A 25,525-nucleotide genomic window follows, 5' to 3' on the forward strand; every position below is an offset into this window, starting at 1 on the left:
CAATGAAGACTCGAGCGCGGGTTTGCTGTGGTCTTCTGGGAAAGCGCCTCTCCCGGAAGCCACCTCGCCTAGAGCCACACCTGGGCGACGTCCCACCGGCTGTCAAAGCTGCCCGTCTGGGGCGAGGGCGGGACCAAGCGCTCGCGTCTGCGCGGAGCTGGCGGGCCGCGCGCGGGAACCCCCGGAGGAGCCGGCGAGACTCGCTCTGTCCCGGGAGGAGGGGGCGCGGCGGCGAGTGGCTCTCCCCGGGCCGCCTCGGGCGAGCGACGAGGGGCACGGAGCCTCCGCGGGCCCGGCCCAACCGTCAGGGTTCTCCGCGGATCCGCGGCCCGCGTGACTGGAGCCGCCCACGCGACCCGGGTCATTTTCCCTACGCGGACCGACCTGACTGAGGCCCCCGCTGACCCGGATCATCTTCTCCTCGCCGACCCGTGGCCACTGGAACCACCCACACTGACCCGGGACTTCACGCCGACCTGGGGTCGGCCCGTTGACCGGAGTCATTACCCTCACGCTGACCGAGGCCGCGGCCCCGCCGTCATTCCCGCGCAGGTAGGTGCACCGCACAGGTAGGTGCACCGCGCAGGTAGGTGTCCCGCGCAGGTTAGGTGCCCCGCGCAGATCGGTGTCCCGCTCAGGTTAGGTGCCCCGCGCAGGTAGGTGCACCGCGCAGGTAGGTGCCCCCGCGCAGGTTAGGTGCCCCGCGCAGATTAGGTGCCCCGCGCAGGTAGGTGCCCCCGCGCAGGTTAGGTGCCCCCGCGCAGGTAGGTGCACCGCGCAGGTTTGGTGCCCCGCGCAGGTGGGTCCTCCCGCGCAGGTAGGTGCCCCTTGCAGGTTAGCTGCCCCCGCGCAGGTAGGTGCCCCGTGCAGGTTTGGTGCCCCCGAGCAGGGTAGGTGCCACCCCCGCGCAGGTAGGTGCTCCCGCGCAGGTTAGGTGCCCTTTGAAGGTTAGGTGCCCCCGCACAGGTAGGTGCAGGCCCCCTGACCGCGGCCGCCCGCGCGGTGAGACGTCGCCTAGCCTCGAGGCAGGTCTTGGACGGGTCGAAGCGCCGCAGGAACGGCCCCCCTCCCTGCCGACTCCCAGACGGCGGCTGGTTGAGCTGCGTGGGTGGAGGCGGAGGACCGAGGTGCCGGGAAACCGCGCGGTCGCCGGGTGGTGGGGAGCTCCAGAGAGGGAGACAGGGCCGCAGGGGCAAATTACAGACTAGCGGTCCTGACCGTGCGCGCACGGACTTGACCTCGGAAGAGCAGGAGCCAGTGAGAGGGCCACTCTGTTTTTGTAGACGGCAGATCCGGGCGGAGCCGACCCGGGACCCTCATCCACACTGCGTTTTCGCTTCTCATTAGTGAAGTTGTTACGGTAACATCCCCTCTCTGTGACCATTGAAGGACGCGGTGCCTGTAGACCGCTAGGAAAGTCAAGATCGGAGTGAGAGTGTGCAGGAGTTGGACTTGAGGTCCGCTGAGGGGCTGGCAGGGCCGGGCACCTGGCCCCCACCCCACACTCCTTTCTAGGACTCAGCTCCCGCCCAGCCTCTCCAGTTCTCCCCTAGAGGCACTGGCCTCCCCCTTCCTCAGCTCATAGGAGAGCCTGACTCCTTCCCAGCCCTGCCTGGGATCTTTCATCCTTCCCATAAGCCGATTTTTTTTTAAAGCGAAGGTCTTTGAAATGAAAAACAATTCAGTATTTAAGTCTGTAAATCTAAGCACATCCAGTATTTTAGTAATGTTGCCCTTTGTTGGGTTTTTGTTTAGTGAAATTTTAATCACACAAAAAGAATACAGCTATGACGGTTGTGCCATATGCTGAAGTAAAACAAATAATAATATTTCTGTATGCTTCTGGACTTTTTTTAAAGAAATGTGATATTTGAGCTACAATTGAAATTCTTTTTTGCTGCCACCACCTCTTCACCCCCCACCCCATAGGACGTCTTCCATCTGACCTGTCTTCCATGGGCTCAAGGGACATCCCTGTGCTCCCAGAAGCTGCGCATCCTCCCTTCTCATCCCAACCCGCCGCCAGCTTTGCTTCCTAGAGCCCCTCTTGGGGGTTGTGGCTCCACCTTGGTCCTGTCCTGCCCCTGTGGCATTTGTTTTCATAAGCCGGCCTTCTCTTCGCCCTCCCAGTCCTTGTGGGTGCCCTCCCAGCAGGCTGTCACCAGCCGATGAGCTGTGCCGTCTGATTGGCCTGGACTGGGCCACTGTCCCTGCCCCGTGCTGCACTGTCTTTACCCGGAATAAACTGCTTCCCTGCTTCTCAGGGGCAGTCACACCTGTCCCAGGCTTACGGGAGAAAGTGGCATTCCATACTGTAGCTTATGAGATGAGATTGTGAAAATTCACAGTGACATCTTCCATCTCTGGGCGTCAGGCTCTTAAACCACGTGTGCAGCATGTGCAGTCTTGTGCCACCTGCACGGCCGTACCCAAGTTGGGGTGGCCCGTGTAGCAGGAGCGACTGAGGCTGGGTGGGGCCTCGCATCGGCATCGGCACACGCCTGGGTGGTCTCCCCGCAGAGCAGCAGGATGTCCTTTGCGGGGCAGCACGCACGGTGACATTCACACAGGCCTCTTCACCCTTCCTGCCCCACAGCCCGGCGCCCTTGGGTGCAGGGAGCACCCGGGCGGAGGCTTCCTCCTGTGGGCCAGAGATGGCGTCCGTGGACTTCAAGACCTACGTAGACCAGGCCTGCCGCGCGGCGGAGGAGTTCGTGAACGTGTACTACAGCACCATGGACAAGCGGCGGCGCCTGCTGTCCCGCCTGTACTTGGGCACGGCCACCCTGGTGTGGAACGGGAACGCCGTCTCCGGACAGGAGTCCTTGAGTGAGTTTTTTGAGATGCTGCCTTCCAGCGAGTTCCAGATCAACGTGGTGGACTGCCAGCCCGTTCACGACGAAGCCACCCCGAGCCAGACCACCGTCCTTGTGGTGATCTGTGGGACGGTGAAATTCGAGGGCAACAAGCAGCGGGACTTCAACCAGAACTTCATTCTGACTGCCCAGGCCTCGCCAGGCAACACGGTGTGGAAGATCGCCAGTGACTGCTTCCGCTTCCAGGACTGGGCCTGCTAGTGGGGGCAGGGCGACACCCCCAGCCTGCACTCTGCCCTCGCCCGAGTCCGGGGGCCCCTTTCTGGGCACGTGCGTGTTTGTCATAGCTGCCTTTTCAAAATAGTAAGATTCTCTATTTTTCTACTTGCCCAGTAGAGACCCTGGTTCTGGAAATTCTGATGAATAAAACAGTGAGTGTTGCTTCTTTCTCTCTCCTGGTGTGTCCGGGAGGTTGTGGGCGGGAGGAGGATGTGTGCAGGTAGCAGTCCCAGCAGAAGGCATTGCAGACCGAGGCTGAGATCCAGGGTGGAGCACCTCGCGGAGGCCCAGGGGCGCCCCCCGGGGCACAGAGCCGGCTCACGGCCCCTCACACTGGAATCCCTCGGGACACTCTGACACACCAGGCCCCTACACCGGCTGGCATGAGGGCGCCTGCCCCCTCCCCCCAGGCCAGAGCCGCTCCCTCTGCTGCGTTATTAAAGGGAAACACCTGTGCCCGTGGTGATGGTTGACTGCAGGGCTGTGTGGGGCGGGCCCCGGCCGCCGGTTTCCCTGGTAACTGATGAGCCAACCTGATGTCAGTTCTGTAAATGGGCGCCGCCTCCCCCCTCCGGCTGCGGCACACAGTGGAGTGTCTGTCCCTCTAGGACCGCGTCAGACATGTAAGCGCCCCTGTCCACTAAGCCCCTGACAGCGCAGTCATTGCCTCCGGCCCCTGTGGTCCCTCGGCTGGGCAGCCACAGGGCTTGCCGGCCTGCAGGGTGCTGCCCAGCAGAGGCTGATTCAGCAGGAGCTGCTGCTGGACTTCAGGCTCAGAAGGCCCCCCCCCCCCCGTGAGGGGTGGGGTGGGACGCCCTCTTCCTCACCCCGGGCCCGGGTGGAGGGTGCAATTCCCACCAGGACTCGGCTCAGAGCGAAGTCCCTGGGGCCTGAAGGGCTGCCTGAGAAGCTTCAGGCCAGCAGCTGCGGGCGTCCTTGAGGGCAGGAGGGAAGTCAGAGTGCAGACCTTCAGGGGCTCCTCGTGTCCACCCGGCCCTCTTTCAGGACTAGAAGGAGGGTTTGCAGTCGGGAGAGCTGTCAGATGAAGGACCGCCTCCCCCAGACCACCGAGCTAGCCTGGCTCTGCAACTCCGACGGAGGAGGACAGGCTGGGCAGGGGAAAGACTTGGGGGAGCCAGCCTCTCTGTGCTCCTTGTCTTCTGTTATTTGGAAAGCAGGTGAGAGGGTAGATGTTCTGGCAGCCCCTTTGGGCTGTGAGCCCCATTGGGCCACATGAAAGGGATGGAGGAAAGGAAAGCAGGTCAACCTCAGGGAGCCCCCACCAACCTTGGGTGACCACCCTCTCCCCCGGCTTCTCTCAGGGGAGTAAGAAACACACGTCCATCTGACTGAAGCCACTGCTGTCTGGGGGCCTGTTTACACAGCGAACTGGAATCAGTGCCAAGATGGAGGAAAGAGTGTGAAACAGGACAGGACTATCTCCTTCCTGTGTAAGGCGCCCTTACACACCAGTGAGGAGAAATCAGATGAAAAGGGCAACAAAACAAGAAAATGGGAAACCACAAAAATATGTATGGAGGTGGGGCGGGAGGAAGGGAGGCGATGCAGCACTAGCGAGTCACGGTAGTGGAAGTAGGCGCGGTGTGAGCCGTGGACACGGGCCTCCAGCTGTTACCCACCAGGGTCCTTGGACTCCTTAATCAATAGAAGCTGACAAGAGGCCGGGCGAGGGATTCAGGCGAGGCTTTCCTGGGGCTCGTGCCGCAGCAGACGGAGCGAGAACAAGTGACAGGCGCCCCTGCTCGCTCCCCGGGGTCGGGGGCAAGCGAGCTGGTCCTTAAATGGGGGCAGGTGGGGAAAGGTCCAGGGCTCGTGTGGGAGGGGTGGCTCAGGTGGTCGGCACCACCAAGGGGTGCGCAGGGATCATGCCCAGCACCCCAGAAGTGGCAGCTGGGTACTTGGTTCACAGTGGGCCCCAGCTGCACATGCACACAGTTATTTTTAGTCCCTTGTAGTTCCTTTGTGTTCTGTTGCTCCAGGGGAGTCTGTCCAAGTGCGGGCCCTGCAGCCAGAGGTCCCAGGTCCCAGCCTGTCTCACATTCAGTCCTCCCTGGTGGGTATCATCTAACTGATGGCAGAAGGTACCATCGCCCAGCAGACTGGCCAAGGCCAGGAAACCCCAATCTCCCCAGCAGATTGGGACCTCGGGGGCGACTGCTCTGCACGATGGGAGATGGTGGGGAGTGGGGTGGGCATTTGGGGGAGCAATTTCCTGGGAGAAAGCAGGGAAGGGGTGAGGTGCCACGTCCCTGCCTCTAGCCCAGAGAGAAGGGGAATTAACAGGATCTGCTGAGCCTGACGGGCCCCCACTGGACACAGCCTGCAGGGACCGCTGTCCCCGGGCTGTGTGTCCCCAGGGACGGCTGGGCAGGGCGGGTCCTGCTGCCGTGTCGGGAGGGCTCCCACTCCCTATGACAGCGCAGAGGGGCCTGACCCCAGGGACCAGACGGAGAGTTGCGGGACAGAAGACTGCTGTACTGGGGCAGCCTGTGCTTAGGGGAAGCCCGGGTTGGTTTCCTGGGCTGAGACGCAGGCCTGAGTGGGGAGCCTGGCCTGAGGGGTCTCTTGGGTGCTGGGTGACTGGGCCCCTGGGAGAGGCTGAGAAGCAGGTGGACAGATTCTCAAGGGCTCCTGGAGTTGCTCAGGGCGAGAGCCCCCCAGAGCAAGAGGTCTGTGTTCTAAAGCCAGAAGATCTCAGCAGTGTTGGGGGCCTCAGAAAACCCACTCAGGTGGCCCAGGAGAGAAGGTCCCAGGTTGAGAGACAGCCAACTCCTCCCCTCCAAAGGCTCACGGCTAAGAAACTCGGGTGACGGAGGGCGCAGGGGCCAGGAGGGCACCAGCCCAGCTGAGGGGTCCAGGCACTCAGCCTCCCACCAGCGTGCGGGGCTTTGGAGGATGTGGGTGAATGCAGGCCTTTCCCGTCTGCCAGTGAGTGCCAGGCGTCAGCAGGGCACCCTTGAAGAGCTCATCAGACAGCACTTGATCTGTGGGTCGCTGCCTGGCGGACCGACCGCCCTGGTCTGCCCAGGGCTGGGGGTTCCTGGATGGGTTTTTAAAGCTAAGATCGAGAAAGGCCCAGGAAAACTGGGCGGTCACCCTACTTCAGCCCAGTTTATGCTGCAGACCAGTCGACTCTGGAAACAGGGAAGGAGGGGCGTGCGGCAGGACCACGAGTGCTGGGAGCAGGGGCACCAGGCTGTCCCACAGGGCCTGGTGGGCGGACGTGCCCCCAGCCACGTGGGACCTGCTGAGCACTTGAAATGTGGCTCCTGTGACTGGGTGCTGGGTTTATACGTCGTTCTAGCTAACTGAAGTCAGAACAGCCACAGGGGTCGCTGGTTCCTACTGTCGCGGCGCAGAGATGAAGGAGGATGCTTGTCCGGAGCCTGGGAGCCACAGGGGACACCAGCGCCTTTTCAGCTGGAATGTGTCTCAGAAGCGAAAAGGTTGATGTGAAGTGCAGACCCCGATGCCCGTCGGGCTCCACGAAGGCAAGGCCAGAAAGACCCTGGTCCTCGACGCCCCAAGAGCGTCAGGGCCTCCCCCGCTTCTTCCCTGAAATGAGGCGCCACGTGGGCTTGCGGCTGCCCTGAAGCAAACGCGGGGGAGCTCAGACCCAGGCGTGAAGAGTGCCCCGGCCAGGCCGCCAAGGCCACGCTCTCTTGCTGTTGAGCTGCCACCTCCCACTCCCAGGCGGAAGGTGAGCCAGGTGGCCGCCCAGTCTCGTTCGCCCTGACTCGGCGCGAGCACTGTCCTCCAGCAGGCCCGGCAGGAGCGGAAAGGGTGAGGCTTCCCCTGCACCTCCCGCTTGAGCCTGAAGACAACTGTTTCAGTTTCCCTAAGGAATGGTGTGCAGGTGAGTGTGTGCGCCTGCGTGTGTGCGCTCCCATGCCACGGGCCCAGCCAAGGCACTGTGGCCCCTCGGGTCCCCCCAGGTGTGCCCTACCCCAAACACTCCTCCATCACCCCCAACCAAACGCACAAGCCTGCACAAGTGGTGTTTTTATTCAGGATTTCAGAACCAGGGCCTTCTACATGGCAAAGCAAACAGGTGGGTCAGGGGGACCAATCGTGATGTCAGCAGTCCTGCTGCCGGGACCCAGGTGGCCCAGCAGCCCCACCCGCTGCCAGGAAAACCTGCAGACCACATGGAAGGCGCTCCCACAACCCCACCGCCAGCCACCCTGAAACCTAGAGCGACCCTGCCAAACCTCCAGTCCACACGGTCAGACCAGGGAGCCTTCAGAGTGAAGGTATGCTGGGCGGCCTCCCGCTTCTGGGTGCTTGGAGGCTGGCAGTGGACTGCACTGACGTGGAATGAGCTGGAAGGCAGGCAGCGGGAAACCTGGCTCAGGGCCTTCTGCCTCACATCAGCGGGGGCTCCTCCACACAGCAGGGCGGCTTCTCCACACAGCAGGGCGGCTTCTCATCCGTGCTGGGCGGTACACACTGGCCAGCTCGGCAGCCCTGCACGCTGGCTCACGGCGTTTCCTGAAACACAACAAAGAAGTCACACTCGCCTGGCCTGGATGAGGTGGCGGAAAAGCTTCCATCTCAGGACCCGGGGAGCTGCAAGCTCAGAGGGGAGCAGAACCGCAGGCCCCGGAGACTCACCCTGGTTCCAGACGTGCCCCAGGGACCCGCTAGAGCAGGACAACCACCTGGGCACTGGCAAGGGATGCAGGCTCTCAAACCAACTGTCCACGCGGTCCTGATGCCTAGTAAGGCTGGAGGGCTGCCGCTTTAGAGGAACAGCCTCCTCTTCTGTCGCTGGAAGACTGTGACGTCGGAGGAGCATGCAGGTCAACCCCTGGGCGTTGCGGAGGCAGGAACTGGGCTCAGATTTCAGCCACTGCTCAGTGTCTCCAAGCCTCACGTTCCTCGTCTGCACATTGGGAGGAGTATTACACCTGGGAAGCCTGAGTGCAGGGTCAGGACAGAGCCTGCTGCGTGAATCATGATCAACTCAAAACAGGAGGATCAACGTGCACCTTTCAAGCTTGGAATAGACCACATTCAGAAGCTTCTGCACACAGGACAAAGATAACGTCTGAACCAGGTAAGAGTCTATAGATCAGAAAGGCTTAGCAAAGTGGAGACTCGGGAAAGGATCCTAGCACACACACCGCAGAGGTGCACGTGGCCTCGCTACCGGACAGGGTGCTCACCCAACCTCAGTTTTTAAAGGCATGTTACAAAGGACAACCACAGTAGATGTGGCAGTTTCCCTGAAGCCCCCCTTTGTTAACACATTTTCAAAGGACTGAACCCCTGCTCATCTCTGGGTAGACCTCCTAGTGGGTCTCGGGTAATCCTACTGCCCTTGCAAGAGCGAAGGTTCCAGGCTCGGGCACAGCAAACAGAACTGAAGAGCAGAGGGGAAAGGGAAGTTGGGTTCCAGGCGATTCTGATGCACTGTTGGACTAACCCCAACTCCAGGTCTCGAGTCAGCAACACCCAGTAACGAGTTTGATGGGCCTTCCTGCAAACTGCGGTCAAAGTCGTCTAACAGGTAGGAACCACCACTTTGCATCATTCATAGTGATAGTGGACCAGAACATACTGCTGTACCCCACGCTGGCCAGGGTCCAGGAGAAGGAGCGTTCCTGCTCAGCTGTTTGGGGCGGTGACTGCACAAGCTCTTCTGAGAGCAAGTGACACAATTCAGGCCCTTATTGCTGTGGTTCCGTTTCTAGGGATACATACTTTGCAAGTGCAACTGCTTGTACGTAACCTTTATACAAAATGATTCATCACAGGGTCTTTGTGATAATAATCAAAGTACCCTAAAAGTCCATCAATGAGATTAAACAAGTTGTAATATTTCTAGAGTGGATTACTGTGCAGCCTTGAAAACGCCATGATATGATTGTGAAACAGTCTTCCAGATTCTTTGGTAGTCAGAAGAGTTCAAACTCTTTGTAGAATGTCAACAATAGTTGTCCCAAGCATCGAGAAAAACGTCCCAAGAACTTCTCAAGGTACTTTGCACTATTTCCAACCTCATTTTAGAGATGAAGAAATTAATTAGTGCTTTAAAAAAAAAGATTCCATACAGGCTTGGCTCTGTATGCACGACCTCCTGGAAGGACTGGCAAAAACGTAAGGATGGCTGTCCTTAGAGATTAGGTTCTCGATTTTTACTGAGGAGACAAGGTATTTGCTGCAACCATTTACTCGTAAACTTCATTTAAAAAAAAAAAAAAACCAAAAACACAGTCCACAGATTTAAATCTTACTGTAGAATCAGAAATGTGTTTCTGCAGCCAGAAATAAAGGGCTTTCAAGGTGCGGGCATGGCGAGGAGTGGCCTTCCTCCCCACAGTCTCCAAGTAGATGCTTCTCTGAAACATACTGGAGCCTCCTCAAAACGGGTACGTTTTAAATATTAAAAGAACCACCAGCTACCCTTGTGGGAAGTTCGACCCGGGTAGTTTGCCCAGATTCCGGCAGGTGAAGGCCTGTGCCGGGCGCAAAGTCGTGGCTGGGCCCCAGCTGCCCTCAGACGCCGGTCTGACGGCCGGGGGCGCGAGCGGCGGCACCGCGCAGCCCCGGGCCCCGACCAGCCCGAACCAGCCCCGCGGCCACCAGCCTGAGGTCCACACGCCAAAGTGCCCGCGCTTCCGACCCGCAAGCAGGGCGGCGGCATCATCATCCCGCGACCGCGGAGGACCAATCGGAGGACGGCGTGACCGCCAGTGGGCGTGAGCGCCTGAGGAGCCGGAAGGGGCGGGGACGTGGGGGGGCGGGGCTGGGAGCTGCGCGCGCAGCTTCTGCGCTCCTGCCCCTGCAGTCTAGGACTTGCCGAAGGGTGGTCCTTCTGGTGTGCGTCTATACGTTTGCGTGTAAATGCGATCATCTCCTGAGTAAAGAAGCATATCTTCTTTACTATCACATGGTGAGCATTTCCCCAGGAAATCCCACATTTTCCCAGCTTCACTGAAGTCTGTACTTGATGATTTGATAAATGTATATATTCTGAAGTGATCAAAAGTTTCATTAGACATTTTTAAAAACATCATTTTAATAACTGCACAGTAAACCAGTGCATTGGTATATTATAATTATTCAGTCATCTCCTTGTGGGCGAGTAGGTTTTCTTCAGTTTTTCACCAATGTATTACCTGAAAATTACTCATTCTTACTCAATTCTGTTACCGAAACTCACGTCTGGCTGCTCCCTGCTCAGAGCCGATACAAAGAGAGGCGCCTGTAAGTAGAAAGGAAAATTTGTTTTATTTCGGAGGCCGGCAGGTGGGTGGGGGTGGGCTTCTGTCCAAAGGCCCACTCCCCGCTGCCAATCAGTTGGCAAGAGTTTCAAAGGGGAGTTTCGGGGTGCACAGGTGGAGGGAGGGGGCTGCTTGCCGAACAGGACAGTCAGCGCCAACAATCCTGCTGAGATTGGTCGTGCGGTGTCTGACCAGCGTCTTCTTGATTAAGTACAGTTTATCTTCAGTTCCAGGGTCGGTTTGTTCCCACTTCTTTGAGGCCAGTTCTCCGAAGTGCAGCAGCTGATGTCATGGCTACAGCCTGGTCATCATGTACTTAGCTTTTCCCACCCGGTGGGGGTTTCAGTATCCACAGTGCCCAGGAGGGTGTGGAGGTGAGGTGGTCAGGCAGTAAAGGCTAGATCCCTGGGCTTCTGCAAGAGGCTGCCCCATCTGCCCCCAATACCTTAGAAACCACACTTCTCAGGGTTCACTTTTGGATTCGTACAAACCAGACATGGAACTTTTAGGATGCTATTTAATCGCACCTTCTGTGGTTCTTTTCTGATGTTTACCTGGTCTGACAGGAGATAGCGCCTCTGTTCTGTAGCTAGGAAGGCGTGTGGTCTGGGTAGAGGTCTCCTGTGGAGGTTCGAAGCTGGCTCTATCTTGCACTGTGTGACCTTGGATAAGTAGGCTAAACTTCCCGTGCCTCAGTTTCCTCATCTGTATAATGGGAGGGGGTGATAATACTACCACTTCAGAGTTCTGTGAGAAGTGACTACACCAGTAACAGAGGGTGGTGGCTCACCCTCTGTAACCATGAAGCACATTCTGTTCTTATTGAGACTTGGAACCAGAATGGGAAAGTTTGCAGGGAGGAGATGCGTTTGCAGGAGCAAGCTGAGGACCTGGATGGAGGGCAAGAGCCGTCCTTATACAGCAGAAAGAGTAAACTGTCAGCCCGTGCACCTGGGCATGAGCCCCGGTCTCCAGCAACTCAGATGGATTCTGGAAATCCTCCCGAGAAGGGGCATGACTGCAGGACCTACATCCAGGCAAAGCTGGAGGGAGAAATGGCCAACAGGTGTGTGAGGAGGGCAGGGCTGTTCAGGAACCATCAGAACTCAGTCATATTTTTTAGATGCAGCAGAAAGTAGAGATTATGTGTAGGTTTGTACAAATCAGAAGCTAGAAAGTAGAGTGGGAAAGGTGGTGGAACTGCTTTGTCCTGTTTGGGCTTCACTGAAACCAGTGCTGACTCACTTCCCTGAGGCCACTGGCTTCTGTGCTGACCGCACCCAGAAAGGGCAGGTGGGCGCAGTGCCAGGTTCACTGGAGGCGGCAGGAAGGGCCCCTAGAACGTGCCCTACCCGGAGGAGGAGCTGGGCCTGGGCCAGCTGCCCTCTGCCACATGGCCTGCAGGCTCGCTGGCCCTAGGCTCCTTCCACCAATGACATCGTGTGTGTCAGGGCGAGGCCTTCTATTCTGTGATGGACTTGAGAACTTAACAGCCCTAAACACAGAAGCTGAAGGATGGTTAACTGCAGTTATTTCCAATCACTCCGTTCTGGCTACTCCCTTCCTCTACTGCCCTGACCCAAGGGAAAAGAGGCTGCCCGAGGCCTCCTCGCTAGACCCTCACCCAGGCCCTGCTCCCCGGGACCAGGGCGCCGTTGGTTCACACAGCATCCCAGGCGTTTCCGGTGGATGCTTTACGGACCGTGTCAGAGACAGTAAGAAGGGCTGTTTTAAACGACGACTGAGCAGAGGATCTGCCTCGTTTCTGGACCAGAAGATACGGGGTGACAGGTCCGCGAGCCGCGAGTGTGCCTGGGTCTGCTGGACATCTGGGAGAAATGGGGACAAACGGACGCTCCGAGCTGCGATGTCAACCCTCCAGGCTGCGACGACGCGTTCCCAACTCGGACGCGAGGCCTCAGCCGGTGCCCGGCGGTCACCGACGGCGCGCACACACCTGGAAACGGCGGCTCCAGCCCGAAGCTCGCAGGATCTCTGAGCACACACGGCTCCGGCTCCGCTCTTAACTGCCCGCTTGCCGCGTACCAACACCGCACCGCACCGCTTCAGCTCAGCCCACCGCTGCCTGCGGCACGTGGCAGCGCACCGCCCACCTCCGGGGCCGCCCCCTACTTCCGGGGACCCGCCTGCGCACTTCTGCCCCGCCCGCTCACTTCCGGGTGCCCGCCCCGCCCTCTCCCGGGGGCCGCCCACCCGCTGTCCTGCCCTCGGGTAGAGGCTGGGGAGGAGCCAGTACGTGACCGCGCGCCCGGTAGGTCACACGCCTTCCTGGGGGGGGCGCCCACCCTGCCCCCTCCGCGTTGCGAGAGGCGCCGAGTCGGCGTCGCAGCTTTCCACGCAGGCGCAGACTTGGCTCGCTATGGGTGACGCAATTTGCGCAGTCGGTCGAACGCGCGGCGGCAGCGTGCGACGGATCACGTAACTTCCCTGCCTCCGCAGTCGGACGTGTGCGCGCAGGACAGCCCACCGGCAGGGGGCGGGGCCAGGCTCGCAGCAACCAATCAGCGTCCCCCTCTCCGCGCCGCCCCGCCCCTGTCCGTCCGTCGGTCCCAGGGCCTGGTCCTCGGAAGCGCGGTGGTGACGGCCGGGTGGTGGGTGCGCGGCCCGCGGGGCGGGGGGCGCGGAGGGCCGGCGGCGGGCGCTGCCGGGGCTCCGATTCGGCCGGGAGGCCTCCGGGGAGTCGGGACGGGGCCGGGCCGGCCGGCGGGCGTGGGGAGAGGAGGCCACCTGCGGCCATTTCCCTGCCGGCCGCGGGCGCTGTCCTCCGGCCGGCGGCCTCTGAGGGGCTGGCCGCGCAGGTGAGGCCGGCCTCCGGGCCGCGGGCCGCGCGGGGGCGGGGCCGGCGGGCCTGGAGGAGGGGCAGGTGCGGGAGCGCCGCGGGGAGCGTCCGCGCCGGGTCCGGACCGGGCGGCGGGAGGGCGGCGCGGTGCGCGGGGACCCGGCCGCTCCCGTGACCTTGTCAGCGCGCCCGTGAAGCGGCGGGGCAGCCCCAGGACGGCCTGTCAGCCGCCCGCACGGAGCCGCCTGCCGTTCGGAGGGGCCCTGGTCTCCGCTCGGGGGACACGGGCCGCAGCGCGGCCCGGGGAACGGGGACCCCGGGTAGGAGGGGTTTCGGGGTTGGAAGTGGCCATGGATCCTGGGCTACTTTTCCAAGTTTTGTTCATGGAAAGAGGTATCTATTTAGTTGGCTGTTTTCAGACGCTGACGGCATCCTCTAAGGGTTGCTCTCAGACGGTGGCTGCCATGTATTTTGATTATTTGGTTTTCTGGTCAAAGTAGACATTTATTGTTGCTATAAATTCTGTTAGTTTGGGGGCTTTGGAGCTATGAACAAACTAGAAAATGATCCAGATAAACAAATGACTCCTTTAATGTATTTCATTAATTTTAACTTTATCGCTGGTGGAAATCTCAGACTATGTTTTCATGCTCGTATCTTAGGAAAGTGCACCAGGGCTTCAGAAACGTGCTTAGTGGCATGTGATTTGAATCTGTGTATGAGAAAAGTTAGGTTTAGGTTATTAATCAGTGTAAATCCTCTGAAGAACTGAAGTAATCCTCAGAGAGTTTCTAATCCTTTTACTTCCATGGTTGCTCACGCACGAATAATTCTTGCTTTTGTTTTCAAAGCTATTTCTGGAAAGAAGAAACATGGAAAGTGGTGCGGTTCTGCTGGAATCCAAGTCCTCACCCTTTAACCTTCTGCGTGAGATGCACCAGCTCCGCCTTCTGGGTCACCTGTGCGACGTGACTGTCAGCGTGGAGTACCAGGGTGTCCGTGAGGAATTCATGGCCCACAAGGCAGTGCTGGCTGCCACCAGCAAGTTTTTTAAGGAAGTGTTCCTTAACGAGAAGACTGTGGATGGTGCCAGGACTAATGTCTACTTAGACGAAGTACAGGTTGCTGACTTTGCTTCTTTTCTTGAGTTTGTCTACACCGCAAAAGTGCAGGTGGAGGAAGACCGGGTGCCGCGAATGCTGGAGGTGGCCGACAGGCTGAAGTGCTTGGACTTGTCCGAAACTTGCTTTCAGTTGAAGAAACAAATGTTAGAATCTGTACTTCTGGAGTTGCAGAATTTCTCGGAGTCTCAGGAGGTAGAAGGGAGCGGTGGCTCCCTGGTCGCTGCTGCCACCGTCCCTGACCCTCGGGAAGGGGTGGCTGTGGATGGCCCTCTCGCCAACGGCCTCGCAGGTTCCCCAGATCCCCCGAGCGAGAGAGTGAGCAGTGGCGTGCCGCCAGGCGCGTGCCCGAGGAAGCCCAAGGACAAGCCGGACAAGAGAAGAGAGGCCGCCAAGCCTCCCTACCCTAAGGTCAGGAGGGCGAGCGGGAGGCTGGCTGGGAGAAAGGTGTTTGTGGAAATCCCTAAAAAGAAGTATACCCGGAGGCTCCGCGAGCAGCAGAAGGGAGTGGAGGAGGCCGGGGGGGACCCCGGGTGCCCCCGAGACCCCAGCCCGGACACCGTGGCAACAGAGAAGGAGCCGGTGACCAAAGACGAGGACGGCAGTGCTGGGGCAGAGGCTGAGGGAGAGCTGCCGAGGGCGGGGCCCGGGGAGGAGGAGGAGGAAGAGGAGGAGGAGGAGGACGGGGCTTCGGCGGGGGCGAGGAGGAGCGGCTTCCAGTGCACCGTCTGCGAGAAGGCCTTCCTGTACGAGAAGAGCTTCCTGAAGCACGTGCGGCACCACCACGGCGTGGCCACCGAGGTGGTCCACCGCTGCGACACCTGCGGCCAGACCTTCGCCAACCGCTGCAACCTGCGGGGCCACCAGCGCCACGTGCACAGCAGTGAGCGCCACTTCCCCTGCGAGCTGTGCGGGAAGAAGTTCAAGCGGAAGAAGGACGTGAAGCGGCACGTGGTGCAGGTGCACGAGGGCGGCGGCGAGCGGCACCAGTGCCAGCAGTGCGGGAAGGGCCTGAGCTCCAAGACGGCACTGCGACTGCACGAGCGCACGCACACGGGCCACAAGCCCTACGGCTGCACCGAGTGCCAGGCCAGGTTCTCGCAGCCCTCGGCTCTGAAGACCCACATGAGGTAGGGCGGCCCGCGTCCCTGGAACGGGCTGGCGGGCCTGGCCAGTGTGGCCGCACTGCTGAGGGGCCCTCACTAGTCTGTTCGTGCTCCCAGTCGGGAGGCTGCTTTGAGACCCCTGGATTCTCTTTCCGGGCAGAGATGCCAGGAGGTGGCTCCCTGGGCACAGGAAGTGTCGCCAGGCCCCACTGCTGGCCTCCTGCCGCCCCCTTGTCCCAACTCTTCACGTAGAACTCTGGCATGTGACCTGCTGGGTCGCGCGGTCTCATTGAGGACCTCAGTCAGGTGACACTTTTCTGGGCTTGGAGAGCACCTGCTGCCATTTAGTCTAAACTCCAGAATTAGAGCAGTGATCTCTGGTCCCTGATTTTTGAACATCCAGTTTTTAAATAAGTTCCCTTATGGTGATCAGTGTTTATGCCTGAAATGCAGACAGAACAGGTTTCTGCTCCAGACCTACCCTCAAACCTGGGCCAAGGCTGGTGGCGGGGTGGCCACCGTCCCGTTACTGCCATTGAACTGCCTGGCCCAGGAAGGGCTCAGTGAACCATGGTGGCGGCCACTGCACTCACCTTGCTGTGAAGTGAGGTGCTGACGCAGGCGCCCTGGGGACCAGCGCAGCCAGCACGTTGGGAGCAGTTCTTTCTAGACGGCTTATGTCACTTGGGAGAGGATGGTAAACATTTTGATCACGTGGTGGTTTGTCAGCAATGGTCCCTAAGGGGTTTGTGGGAGATCAGTCTCAATGGGGAAGCTTTACAGACCTTATTTAGTGTCTTAAGCAGCGTGCAGAAGCATGGTCCCTGTCCGCATGTGTCTGGCGACAGCCCGAACCACAAGACCGGCGTGGGTGGAGGCTCTGCGTCTGGTGGGGACATGGCAGTGTCGGCCTTGTGCAGAAGCGGACTCGGGGTGGCAGTCCTGGGCCTCTCACTTCCAGTCCTTCTCACTGGGGCGCCCGGGGTAAACCGGCTTCACGAGTGAGGGTGGAAAGTGTGTTATTACAAAGTGAGCTTTGAACTACATCTGAGTTACCGTCTGTACGTTGTGCTCTCAGGATTCACACAGGGGAGAAGCCTTTTGTCTGCGACGAGTGTGGCGCGAGATTCACTCAGAACCACATGCTGATTTATCACAAAAGGTGTCACACAGGTGAGTCCACGCGCTCTAGGGCTGATGCCTTTCCTGGCTGTAGACAGGAAACTGCGGTGTACTGATCTCGCAGCTGGCATCGGCCCAGTGGTCTGGTCAGAGCAGTGATGTCGCCCTCCCACCTCGTGAGTGAGCATGAGTGAGCCAGTGCACGCGCCCGCCGCCAGGGCCTTGCACACGGAGGCCCTGGGGTCCAGGGGTGCGGACGGGGCTGACTGACGGAGCCCGAGTCCCCGCGGGGCCTTTCTCAGAGACGTTGCTCAGAAGGTGGGGGAAGCTCTATGCTGTTACCCTCTTCTTGCTGTCTCTGGAAACAGCCTGACTCTCCAGCCCCAAGGAAGTGGGTCAGTAAGTGGGTAGGTGCCCTCCCTCCCTTCCACGACCAGGCCGTCGGAGGAAGGTCTCCGAACGCGGAACAGCACCCGGGCTTGGATGGCGAGTTGGGAGGCGCACGACTAAGCACATGGTTAACCCCAGCCTTACTGAACACCTGCACGTGAAAGACGAGAAGAAACTAACTCGCTGCACGATGTGTTAAGGAGGTGGAATTACCTGCTTTTTCCGAATCTCTGTGGTAGAGTTGTGTCACGTGAGGGAGGCCACGTGGGCTGTCTTTGCTCTGATTCCGCACAGGGCTCCTGAGGCTCAGAGCCCTGTGCGCAGGAGCGGGAGTGCACACAGCCTAGCTGCCTTGTGCTGTGGCTGTCACACTAAGCCAGGTCCTCACCCCGTGCACGGAGGAGTTCTTCCTTCTAATTCTAAGCACTGTCACCTGAGCCTCGAGTTCAAACACGGGCGAGACAGACGAGCCAGTGATGTGAACTGAATGACCAGAGTGAGCAGACCCGGGCTCCTGTGGGAGACGAGCAGCCTGAGGCCACCACACTGAAGGGATAAGTTAGAGTCAGTTGTTTGATGAAAATGAAAATATACTTGGGTTTTATTACCACTAGTGTGTTTGGACGATTGTGCAGTCGGGCCCCCCGACAGGAGTCTGACTGTGGGGCTCAGGGCCCAGACCACGCACCCTGGAAGGCGGGTGTCCCTCCTGGGCCCGGCCCCCCCGGCGGGCTGGGGGCTGCTGCTCAGGGCAGCCAGGCTTGTCCAGCGTGACTCCTGTCCCTCTGGGAGGAGCACCGTGAGGATTCCAGCTCCTCCACCAGGCAAGCTGGAAAACTGGCTCTTGTCCAGAAGGGCTGAGTTTCTGGCACGAGCTAGGTGAAAGCGCCTGGCCTGGGGAACGTCCTCGGGCTCTCCGCGGGTGCGTCACACCAGCTTTCAGCAAGCAGCAGGGGCTGGACGTGAACAAGTGTTAGTGTCTTATAATAGCTTATTTATTTTAACGGAGGGACCTGGGATCAAACCAGGTCCTCATGCACGCTAAGCACGTGCTCCACAACCTCCTCCTTTTGATAATTTTAACTAGAAAATGTAGCCTGCTGCCCGCCAAGGCACCTCGTGGGGGTTCCTGTGGGGCTGGAGGTGAACCCGGTCTCCCCGCGTGCTCCAGCGCCTGCGTCATTACTGACTGCGTGTTTCCTCTCTTCCTGCAGGTGAAAGACCTTTTATGTGTGAGACGTGTGGCAAGAGTTTCGCTTCTAAGGAGTATTTAAAACACCACAATAGAATCCATACTGGGTCCAAACCCTTTAAATGTGAAGTTTGTTTCAGGACTTTTGCGCAGCGGAACTCACTTTACCAGCACATTAAAGTCCATACAGGTGAGGCTGGCAGTCGCCGAGGGGGCTGCGGGGCAGGAAGACACCCTGGAGGCGTTAGGTTTGCTAGAAAAGCACCCAGAGTTCACCTCTGTGTGTCCTGATGGCATTTACAATTCCTGGGTTTCTGGTTTCTGGCTCTGACAGACTGAAAGGATATGAACGTTGGAAGGTGGATGTGGGTGTGTGGCCATTAGGGGTGATGGTCTGTCTGGATCAGCGGACATGCACGTGCACGTCAGGGACTTGGGGCTTTACGTCCGGTCTGTGGAAGCCCGGCGCCGCCCAGAGCCGCCCCGCCGCGGTCGGCAGAGGCTGTGACCTCCCTGGCCAGCCTCGCCCTCCTCCAGGCCGGGTCCAGGCCGCAGGGGCAGCCGGTCGCTGTGTCTCTTCCGTCCAGGGGAGCGTCCCTACTGCTGCGACCAGTGCGGGAAGCAGTTCACGCAGCTCAACGCCCTCCAGCGGCACCACCGCATCCACACGGGGGAGAAGCCGTTCATGTGCAACGCGTGCGGACGGACGTTCACCGACAAGTCCACACTGCGGCGGCACACCTCGGTAAGCCGGGGGAGGCCGGTCCGCGATGAGGGCCTGGTGGCCGGGGGCCTGACGGGCGTCGGGGCCCGAGTGGCGGCGCTGCGGTCGGTGACTTGTGCTCTGTTTGGCCCGTAGGTCCATGATAGGAATACCCCATGGAAGTCTTTCCTTGTCATTGTAGATGGCTCCCCCAAGCAGGACGAGGGGCCCAAGGCCGAGCGGCCTGACGGAGAGCATGCGCCGCCCCCGCTCCCAGGCACCCTGCTGTCTTTCGCGGAAAATGGCCGCTTCCACAACCTGGCCGCCATCCAGGGCAGCACACCTGCCGTGGCCGAGGACGGGCCTGCGGAGCCGGCCTGCAAGTCGGACACGGCCGGGGGCCCCCAGGCCGCACTGCTGGCCGCCGCCGTCGGCGGGCTCAGTGAGCTGACGCCCCAGACGGACGCGGGGCCCGCCCAGCTGCGCGCTCTGACCGACGGGGAGTAGCGCTCGGCCTTGCCGGGTATGAGGGCTGGACCTGCGGTGACGTCGTGGCCAAGGAAGGAGCCGCAGGCCAAGCGGTGGGCAGGGACGGCTTAGGCGACCCTCCCGAGTTGTGCTGACACGCACGCCTGTCGCACCGTCTCTGAAGCTTCCCCTTAGATGTCCTCACTGTGCGGTCTCTGTGACTTTGTCAATGAGGTGGCCGACGCAGTGACTTCGCTCAGTCCTGCTGTCATCACCCCGCTACCTGTTGTCCCGACGCCCACGACGCTCGCTAGCTGCTTGGCTACACCGCAGACACCGCACCCACCCGCTCCTGAAGCTGCCGCCACCCCCTGGCCTCTCCCTGCCGCAGGCTTCCGTGTGGCTTCACTTCGGGTGTGTTCCTACCACGCTGAAATAAAACTGGGGCTGCGCATTTTCAGCTGTTTCTTTCCTGTCAAATTGAAGCAAATCAGCTCTACTCGGGGGTCGGAGGGGATGACGCGCCCCTCCCCATGCCCGCTCCGCAGGCGCTGAGCCGCACCCTAGGCAGTGGCTGCTCACAGCATCTGTGGCTACAAGTGTCAGAAAATGGTGTTCGAAATGAAATGTGGCTGTTGGGTATCATTCCTAAAAATCTGATTCGGTAAAAGCTCTACCAAAGATTGTAGCAGGAAACAGCCTAGTTTTTGCAGAGGGGTGCGAAAAATTATGCGAGGGGCTTGAACACTTGAGTTACTTTGTTCCCGAGTAGCGCCGAGGTGGCTGCAACAAATCTAAGGACACAGGATGCTGGAATCTTGCTAGGTTTCTCTGACTTAATCTCTGCAATTTTGAGAAACCCAGACTGTCTCATTTTCACATCCAGGGCCTGACAGGCAAGTCCCAGGCCCCCATCTGTCCCCCTGGGAGCACGTGCGGATCTGCAGAAGGGACCAAAGGCTCGGCACACACTCCCCTGGGATCGTGCCTTACGTAACTTGCCTTACACGCGCCCGTCGTCCCAGGCTGGCCTCCTGCAGCCTGGGTCTCAGTCCCCTGGGAGGGCAGGTCGCGTGTGCAAAGTGCTTTGACTCACAGGGGACCCGGGAAACACGTTCACTTAGAAAAAGAATCCTTCTGTGTTCACTAGTTGTTTGTCTTTTAATTTATTAAACTTGCTGTGAAAACACTTCCATTTTCTGAGAAAGGTACTTTCTGCGTGAGTCCAAGGCAGTGACAGCCACAGAAACGCTGGGAGTGCCCGGGTCACGCTCGGGCCGGGTCACTGCACCTCCCAGGACAGCGCCTCCCAGTGGCGTCTGCAGAACAGAAAATAGCGACTCTCACGCTTTATTCTCGCAGAGAGCCAGCCTGCCTGGCTGACGTATACTGTTCCATGGGGTGGACTCATCTTAACAAGAAATTTAAATAGATTATTTTGTTACCTACTGAAGAATTGTCTTTGTTTCTTTAGGAAGTCTACAAAAATTTAGTTTAATGTGTTAATAAATGTTTGTTTTGTAAAAAGTTTGTAAGTATTTCCATTATTACAATGTAGGTTTTGTAGAAAGATTCCCGATTGAAACCACTGCAGCCCCTGAGTCTCGGAGCCCAAGGACAGCCATCCCTCTGCAGACGGGCCGGTCCTCCAAGGCCATGGTCAGTCTGCAGCGCCGGGCTCCTCCAGCCACGTTCACGGCTCGGTCCGCTTCCTGGGAGCAGAGGGCAGGGCTGCCCCCGAGAACAGGGAAATCCTGAAACCCTGCGGAGGACGCATCCTGGGCGTCTCCTGTGTCTCCCCGTCCAGGTGCCGTGTTGCTGGTGATGGTCGCCCTGATCCTGGAGGTGGGGAAGCGCTCAGTGCCGCCCGGAGCCTCTGGACAGGTGATGTCACACCTTCCCGCCATCGTGAGGGCGACGCATTCAGCCCAGACGCCCAAGCTCTGCTGCCTTTGCTTGTAACCAAAGTTGTACACAGTTTGGGGGAAGAAAGGCCACGGGGTGGGGGGAAGAAGCACTTTTATTGGTTCCGCTGCAGCTGATGAACTCAACCAACAAATGTGATCCATTTGTTACATTTTATTCTCACCTGTTAAGACTGTATACTTTGCTACATGGGTACGTTTCTGAGACCAAACGGGTGTCTGTCTCCAAAACTTGATACTGTTCCTGTCACTTTAAGTAACATTATTTCAGGCAAAAGACCTTTTGTCCACAGGCACAAAGACAGGCCTGTGGAGGCAGGTAGGTAGGGACAGACGAATGCGGGCACAGGCCACCCGTGCGCCCCTCCCCCAGCCGGCCTCGGGAACCAGTGCCTCCTCCACGGGTCCGCACAGGACTGGACTGGCGTGAGGCCTGCAGGCCCGGGATTTAACCCGCCCACAGCGGGAGACTCTGAGAGACGTTTGAATGAGAGAGACCTGGAACCCCCACCACTTGGCTGAATTCCTAGACGGGGTGGTCTCTTAGTCCACTCTGACTTTGCTCTGAATTGTCTGCGGGACCTGAACAAGGCCCCGGGACGGGGCGGGTCCGCCCAGGGAGACACTAGGTGTCCTCAGAGCGCCGCTCCCTCAGGTGCAGGCGAGGCTCCCGAGCCAGCAGCAGGCCTGCAGAGCTGGGGGTGGGCTGGGTGGGTGTTCCCGGGCCCGAGACCACCCCTGACCACTGCCCTCCACCCGGTGGGGACAACCTCCAGGACAGGAAGCCACTCCAACCTGTGCAGTCCAGCCAGGAAGGACTCCGACACACTGCTGGTAAATTCCACTTTATTTACTGCACAGGGTCACAGACTTTCTGAGAAGGTGCAGGTTAGTCACAGGGTTAGTTTTCACAATACAGCCCTCCGCGACGGCACGACGGGGCAGAGGCCGCGGCCGGGCCCCGACCTGGCTCCCCGCGGGCGGGCGGCCACGGGAGGCATGCTGGGCCGCCACGTCCCCCAGAGTGCCCTGGTGCTGGGGATCTAACGCGTGCTATCGGAGGACACGACAGATGCACACACGGGTAGTGACACCGTCACATGTGGTCACGACTGTGCAAAATACTGGTTTAAAAGCATTAAATAAAAAAGGAGCTCACACAAGGTATTAAAACGTTGCCACAAAAAGCTAAGCTTTCCTGTAAGAAATTTTAACTCACTTTATCAATTTGCTAAAACACAGAGACTGTAACATAAGCAGTCATCACACTTCGTTCACGAACAACGGCCACAAACCCTGGAACACTAACCCGGGCTCTGAGTCACAGCCACGCCTGCCCCGAGCAGCGTCCCAGGAGGGAGGTCCAGGTCCCGCTCCTGCTCCCAGGCTGTTGCTCCTTGCTCTCCTTTGCTGTCTGGCAGGCCTGCTGTGGCCGCTGCAATTAGTTACTCTCTTCATGTTGTAAAACATTAAAAGCAAAAAGCCACTGATCCCAGTGTTCGTCTCAATCCACATCACCCCCACTGACGTGACAGAACGCTGCCGAATCCGCGTCTCGGGACCACAGCCCTGCAGGGGGCGTCCGCAGGGGGCGGTGGAGACGCTAAGGGAGCGGCCGCAAAGACATCCCCGCGAGGAGTTTGTTCTGCGCGGTCAGACCAGGAGCTCCTTCCAACAAGCGACACCGACGTCCGAGGTGAGCGATGGAGCAAGGCTGCACAGAAACGTGTGCAGCGCCACCTCCCGTGTCGCGTGGATGTGCAGCGCCACCTCCCGTGTCGCATGGATGTGCAGCGCCACCTCCCGTGTCGCGTGGCAGGGAGTTTCACCTGTGTCAACACTGTCCTCCCAGGGCAATAAACACACATCAGACATAAAACAAGAGCACATCTAGGTACAGGGTCAACGTGCCACACACGGGCAGGGCCCAGGGTCCTAGGTCAACAGAGCACACAGATATGACCCAAATTAACAGGACCGAACCCAAACCCACAGGCTGGACCAGTCTACCGGCACAGAGCAGGCTCTCCCGGAGGCGTGGGGCTCCTTCCTGGCTGGGCACACGTGAACCTCGGCACCGTGTTCACCCCACAGAGCCCGACACGCCCAGTAAGTGGACGATAATTCATGACACACTTTGCTAAGCCTGACGTGAGTCCCCTGCAGCCCTGCTGAGCATGGACGTGAGGGGCATGTGGGAAGGTGCACGAGCACGAAGGGGAGGGACGAGCCGTTGAACCCCCTCTGTGTAAGGGCGAGGACAAGCAGGACAGGAAGCCCTGATCTCACGGAGCTGCCAAGTGCGTGTGTACGTGAGTGAGGGCAGCAGGCCCACCCACACCCGTCCACACCTGGGCGGCCAGCAGACATGGCTGTTCCTGACTCACGTGTGCGCTCGTGTCCAACACAACATTAAACCCACGGAAAATGGTCACTGGCACCATCAAAAGAATCACGAGAAAGCAAAGAGAAGAAATTTCCAACGAGGAAAGTCATCGATGATGCCTAACAGGTGTCCTGCGCTGCAAGCCATGTTCAGAGAACACATCCAGGCACAAGGTCACAGAGAAGCTGTAAAGCGTCTACAGAGCGGGGGGCTGGGGGCCAAGGCCGTCGGATGCGGCAACATAAACCCAAGTGCTGCGCGGACCACAGTGACACAGCGAGGCTCGGAAGCAGTTCTTAGAGCTCTGGGGACTCTGGCGGGTGGATGGTCCATCCCACCCGCCTGCCTCACAGGGACGCACGCAGCTGCTCACACACACGCACACACGCACAGCTGGGCTCGTGTGCAATGAAAACAAGCCATTGAGCAGGCACCCTGCCGTGGTCACGGGCCCAACACGGAACTCAGGAGGGCCGCAGCCACCCAGGGCGCCAGCCTCACTTCAGGTCCCCGTCGCCCTCGCCGTCCCCCTGGATGGACTTCTTGATGCGAAGCAGCATGGTCGTGAGCCACTGGTCCAGGCGGGATATCGAGTCAAATTCCTTCACCTGGTTCAAGGGCAGAGAACGGGTTGACTCCGTGGAAAACAGAACAGAAACTGCCGAATACTTCCACTGACGGCCACTGACTTTCACCTGAACCCGTTCACTCCACTTTATAACTTTCCCACCATCCCGTGACTGTTGCGACGAAGTTAACGACACGCTCCCATAAGGACAGCAGACCCTGTCCAAGGCCGAGGCAGCGTGGAGGTCACCGCTGCGCCGATGCCCGCTGGACAGGGAGCGGGGACAGCAGACGCAGGGCGTGCGGGGGCACAAGCCCTCAGCCTCGCCCCGCCCCACCCACCACCAAGGACGGACGCGCAGCCACACGAAGGCCATTCCCACTGCTGCTCCCAAGCCAGGATGGATGAATGAATGAAGGACACTGGGAAATTCACTCAATTCTACACATAAGATGGAAAAGGATGGGAAAACAGGAAATTGATGAATGTGAAAAAAAAATTCCCATTTATTTTATGCCAAGAAAGTAACACACTCTCACTGCTTTGTTTTTGTTTGAAATGTAACTGATTAGCTCTGACTGCTTTTACTTTACTGTTTAGGGATCCGATTATTTTCCAAAGGAAACACCCCAAAAAGGAGCCACAGCCGCGTGTGACGTGCGTCTGTCTCACAGCTAACGCAGCGTGGCTCGCAGAAGGTCCACCTGCGAGGTCCGTGGGAGCTAAAAAGCACGCCTTTCGGAAAACATGCTTCGGTGAACCCCAGTGATGTCCAAAGGAATGCTCAGCATTTCCACAATGAAAAGAAAAAGGACCTTCTGTGACTTGAACCTTCAGAAAACGTGCTACTCCCAAAGGAGAACTTACTGCTTCTGTGTAAGCCTCACTGTTCTGTTCTTCATGAGCTTCTAGGAGTTTCTGGAGCAAAAATATGGAAAAATTAGTTTGGTAGGTTAAAAAGGTCCACCTACGAGCACTTTACATACAGAAACAGCCTTGGTGTCGCCCTGACGCGCTGCCGAGTCCTCACGACGGGGACCGGCTCAGACACGAGCCAAGATGAGCCCGAGCGGGGGGCACGGCTCTGCGTGAGCACCCCCAGTGGCCAGCGAGAGCACAGCGCCGGGGCGGCCGGGCCCCACCCGCTCACCTTCAGCAGTTTACATTCTCTTGAGTCAGTGAACGCTGGGAACATCTCCTCGTACTTCTCCAGAGCAAGCTGCAGGGGAGACCACTCGTTACCCTCTGAGCCGCTGAGCCAGGAACCCGCGCTGACGTGCTGCGCACGCCGGTGCCGCTGACCGACGTGCTTCTCACGTGCACACGAGAACGCCGCCAGACGCTGCATCGGACCCACCCGGGTTCTTCCAACCACACATTCTGAACTTTCAGTTAAAAA

At 59.0% G+C, this 25,525-nt stretch overlaps 3 protein-coding genes across 8 annotated transcripts in view; 2 read left to right on the forward strand and 1 right to left on the reverse strand.

The window, feature by feature from the left end:
* Window positions 1–171: 171 nt before the first annotated feature.
* Window positions 172–3,269, forward strand: NXT1 (nuclear transport factor 2 like export factor 1). Of its 2 annotated transcripts, none has more exons than XM_031434336.2 (2): window positions 172–552; window positions 1,930–3,269. In XM_031434336.2, the coding sequence occupies exon 2, from the start codon at window positions 2,655–2,657 to the stop codon at window positions 3,075–3,077; it is 423 nt and encodes a 140-aa protein (XP_031290196.2). In that variant the 5' UTR covers window positions 172–552; window positions 1,930–2,654; the 3' UTR covers window positions 3,078–3,269. The 2 variants fall into 2 exon arrangements, with proteins under 2 accessions (XP_031290196.2, XP_031290197.1); XM_031434337.2 differs by having other exon boundaries at window positions 174–552; window positions 2,597–3,269.
* A 9,326-nt stretch (window positions 3,270–12,595) lies between these two features.
* On the forward strand, window positions 12,596–20,777 carry GZF1 (GDNF inducible zinc finger protein 1). 4 transcript variants are annotated; one of them, XM_064475933.1, is made up of 6 exons: window positions 12,596–12,617; window positions 13,997–15,396; window positions 16,451–16,545; window positions 18,099–18,266; window positions 18,664–18,821; window positions 18,936–20,777. In XM_064475933.1, the coding sequence occupies exons 2-6, from the start codon at window positions 14,018–14,020 to the stop codon at window positions 19,284–19,286; spliced, it is 2,151 nt and encodes a 716-aa protein (XP_064332003.1). In that variant the 5' UTR covers window positions 12,596–12,617; window positions 13,997–14,017; the 3' UTR covers window positions 19,287–20,777. The 4 variants fall into 4 exon arrangements, with proteins under 4 accessions (XP_064332003.1, XP_064332001.1, XP_064332002.1 ...); XM_064475931.1 differs by lacking the exon at window positions 12,596–12,617 and adding an exon at window positions 12,897–12,957; XM_064475932.1 differs by lacking the exon at window positions 12,596–12,617 and adding an exon at window positions 12,930–12,961.
* A 1,227-nt stretch (window positions 20,778–22,004) lies between these two features.
* Window positions 22,005–25,525, reverse strand: part of NAPB (NSF attachment protein beta) — a 32,229-nt gene continuing 28,708 nt past the window's right edge. Inside the window, exons 9-12 of one of the 2 annotated variants that reach the window (XR_010376698.1) lie at window positions 25,277–25,345; window positions 24,994–25,044; window positions 22,973–24,166; window positions 22,005–22,942 (exon numbers count right to left, since the gene is read on the reverse strand). Coding sequence is in view for 1 of the 2 variants with exons in the window: in XM_011000118.3 (XP_010998420.1) it covers window positions 24,056–24,166; window positions 24,994–25,044; window positions 25,277–25,345 (231 nt within the window). In the remaining variant the exon portion in view is untranslated. Of the gene's footprint in view, window positions 24,167–24,993; window positions 25,045–25,276; window positions 25,346–25,525 lie in introns of both variants that reach the window. The other variant, XM_011000118.3, reaches the window with a different exon arrangement.

Source organism: Camelus dromedarius, chromosome 18 (assembly GCF_036321535.1).
Source record: "Camelus dromedarius isolate mCamDro1 chromosome 18, mCamDro1.pat, whole genome shotgun sequence".
In the NCBI taxonomy this organism is placed as follows: domain Eukaryota; kingdom Metazoa; phylum Chordata; class Mammalia; order Artiodactyla; family Camelidae; genus Camelus; species Camelus dromedarius.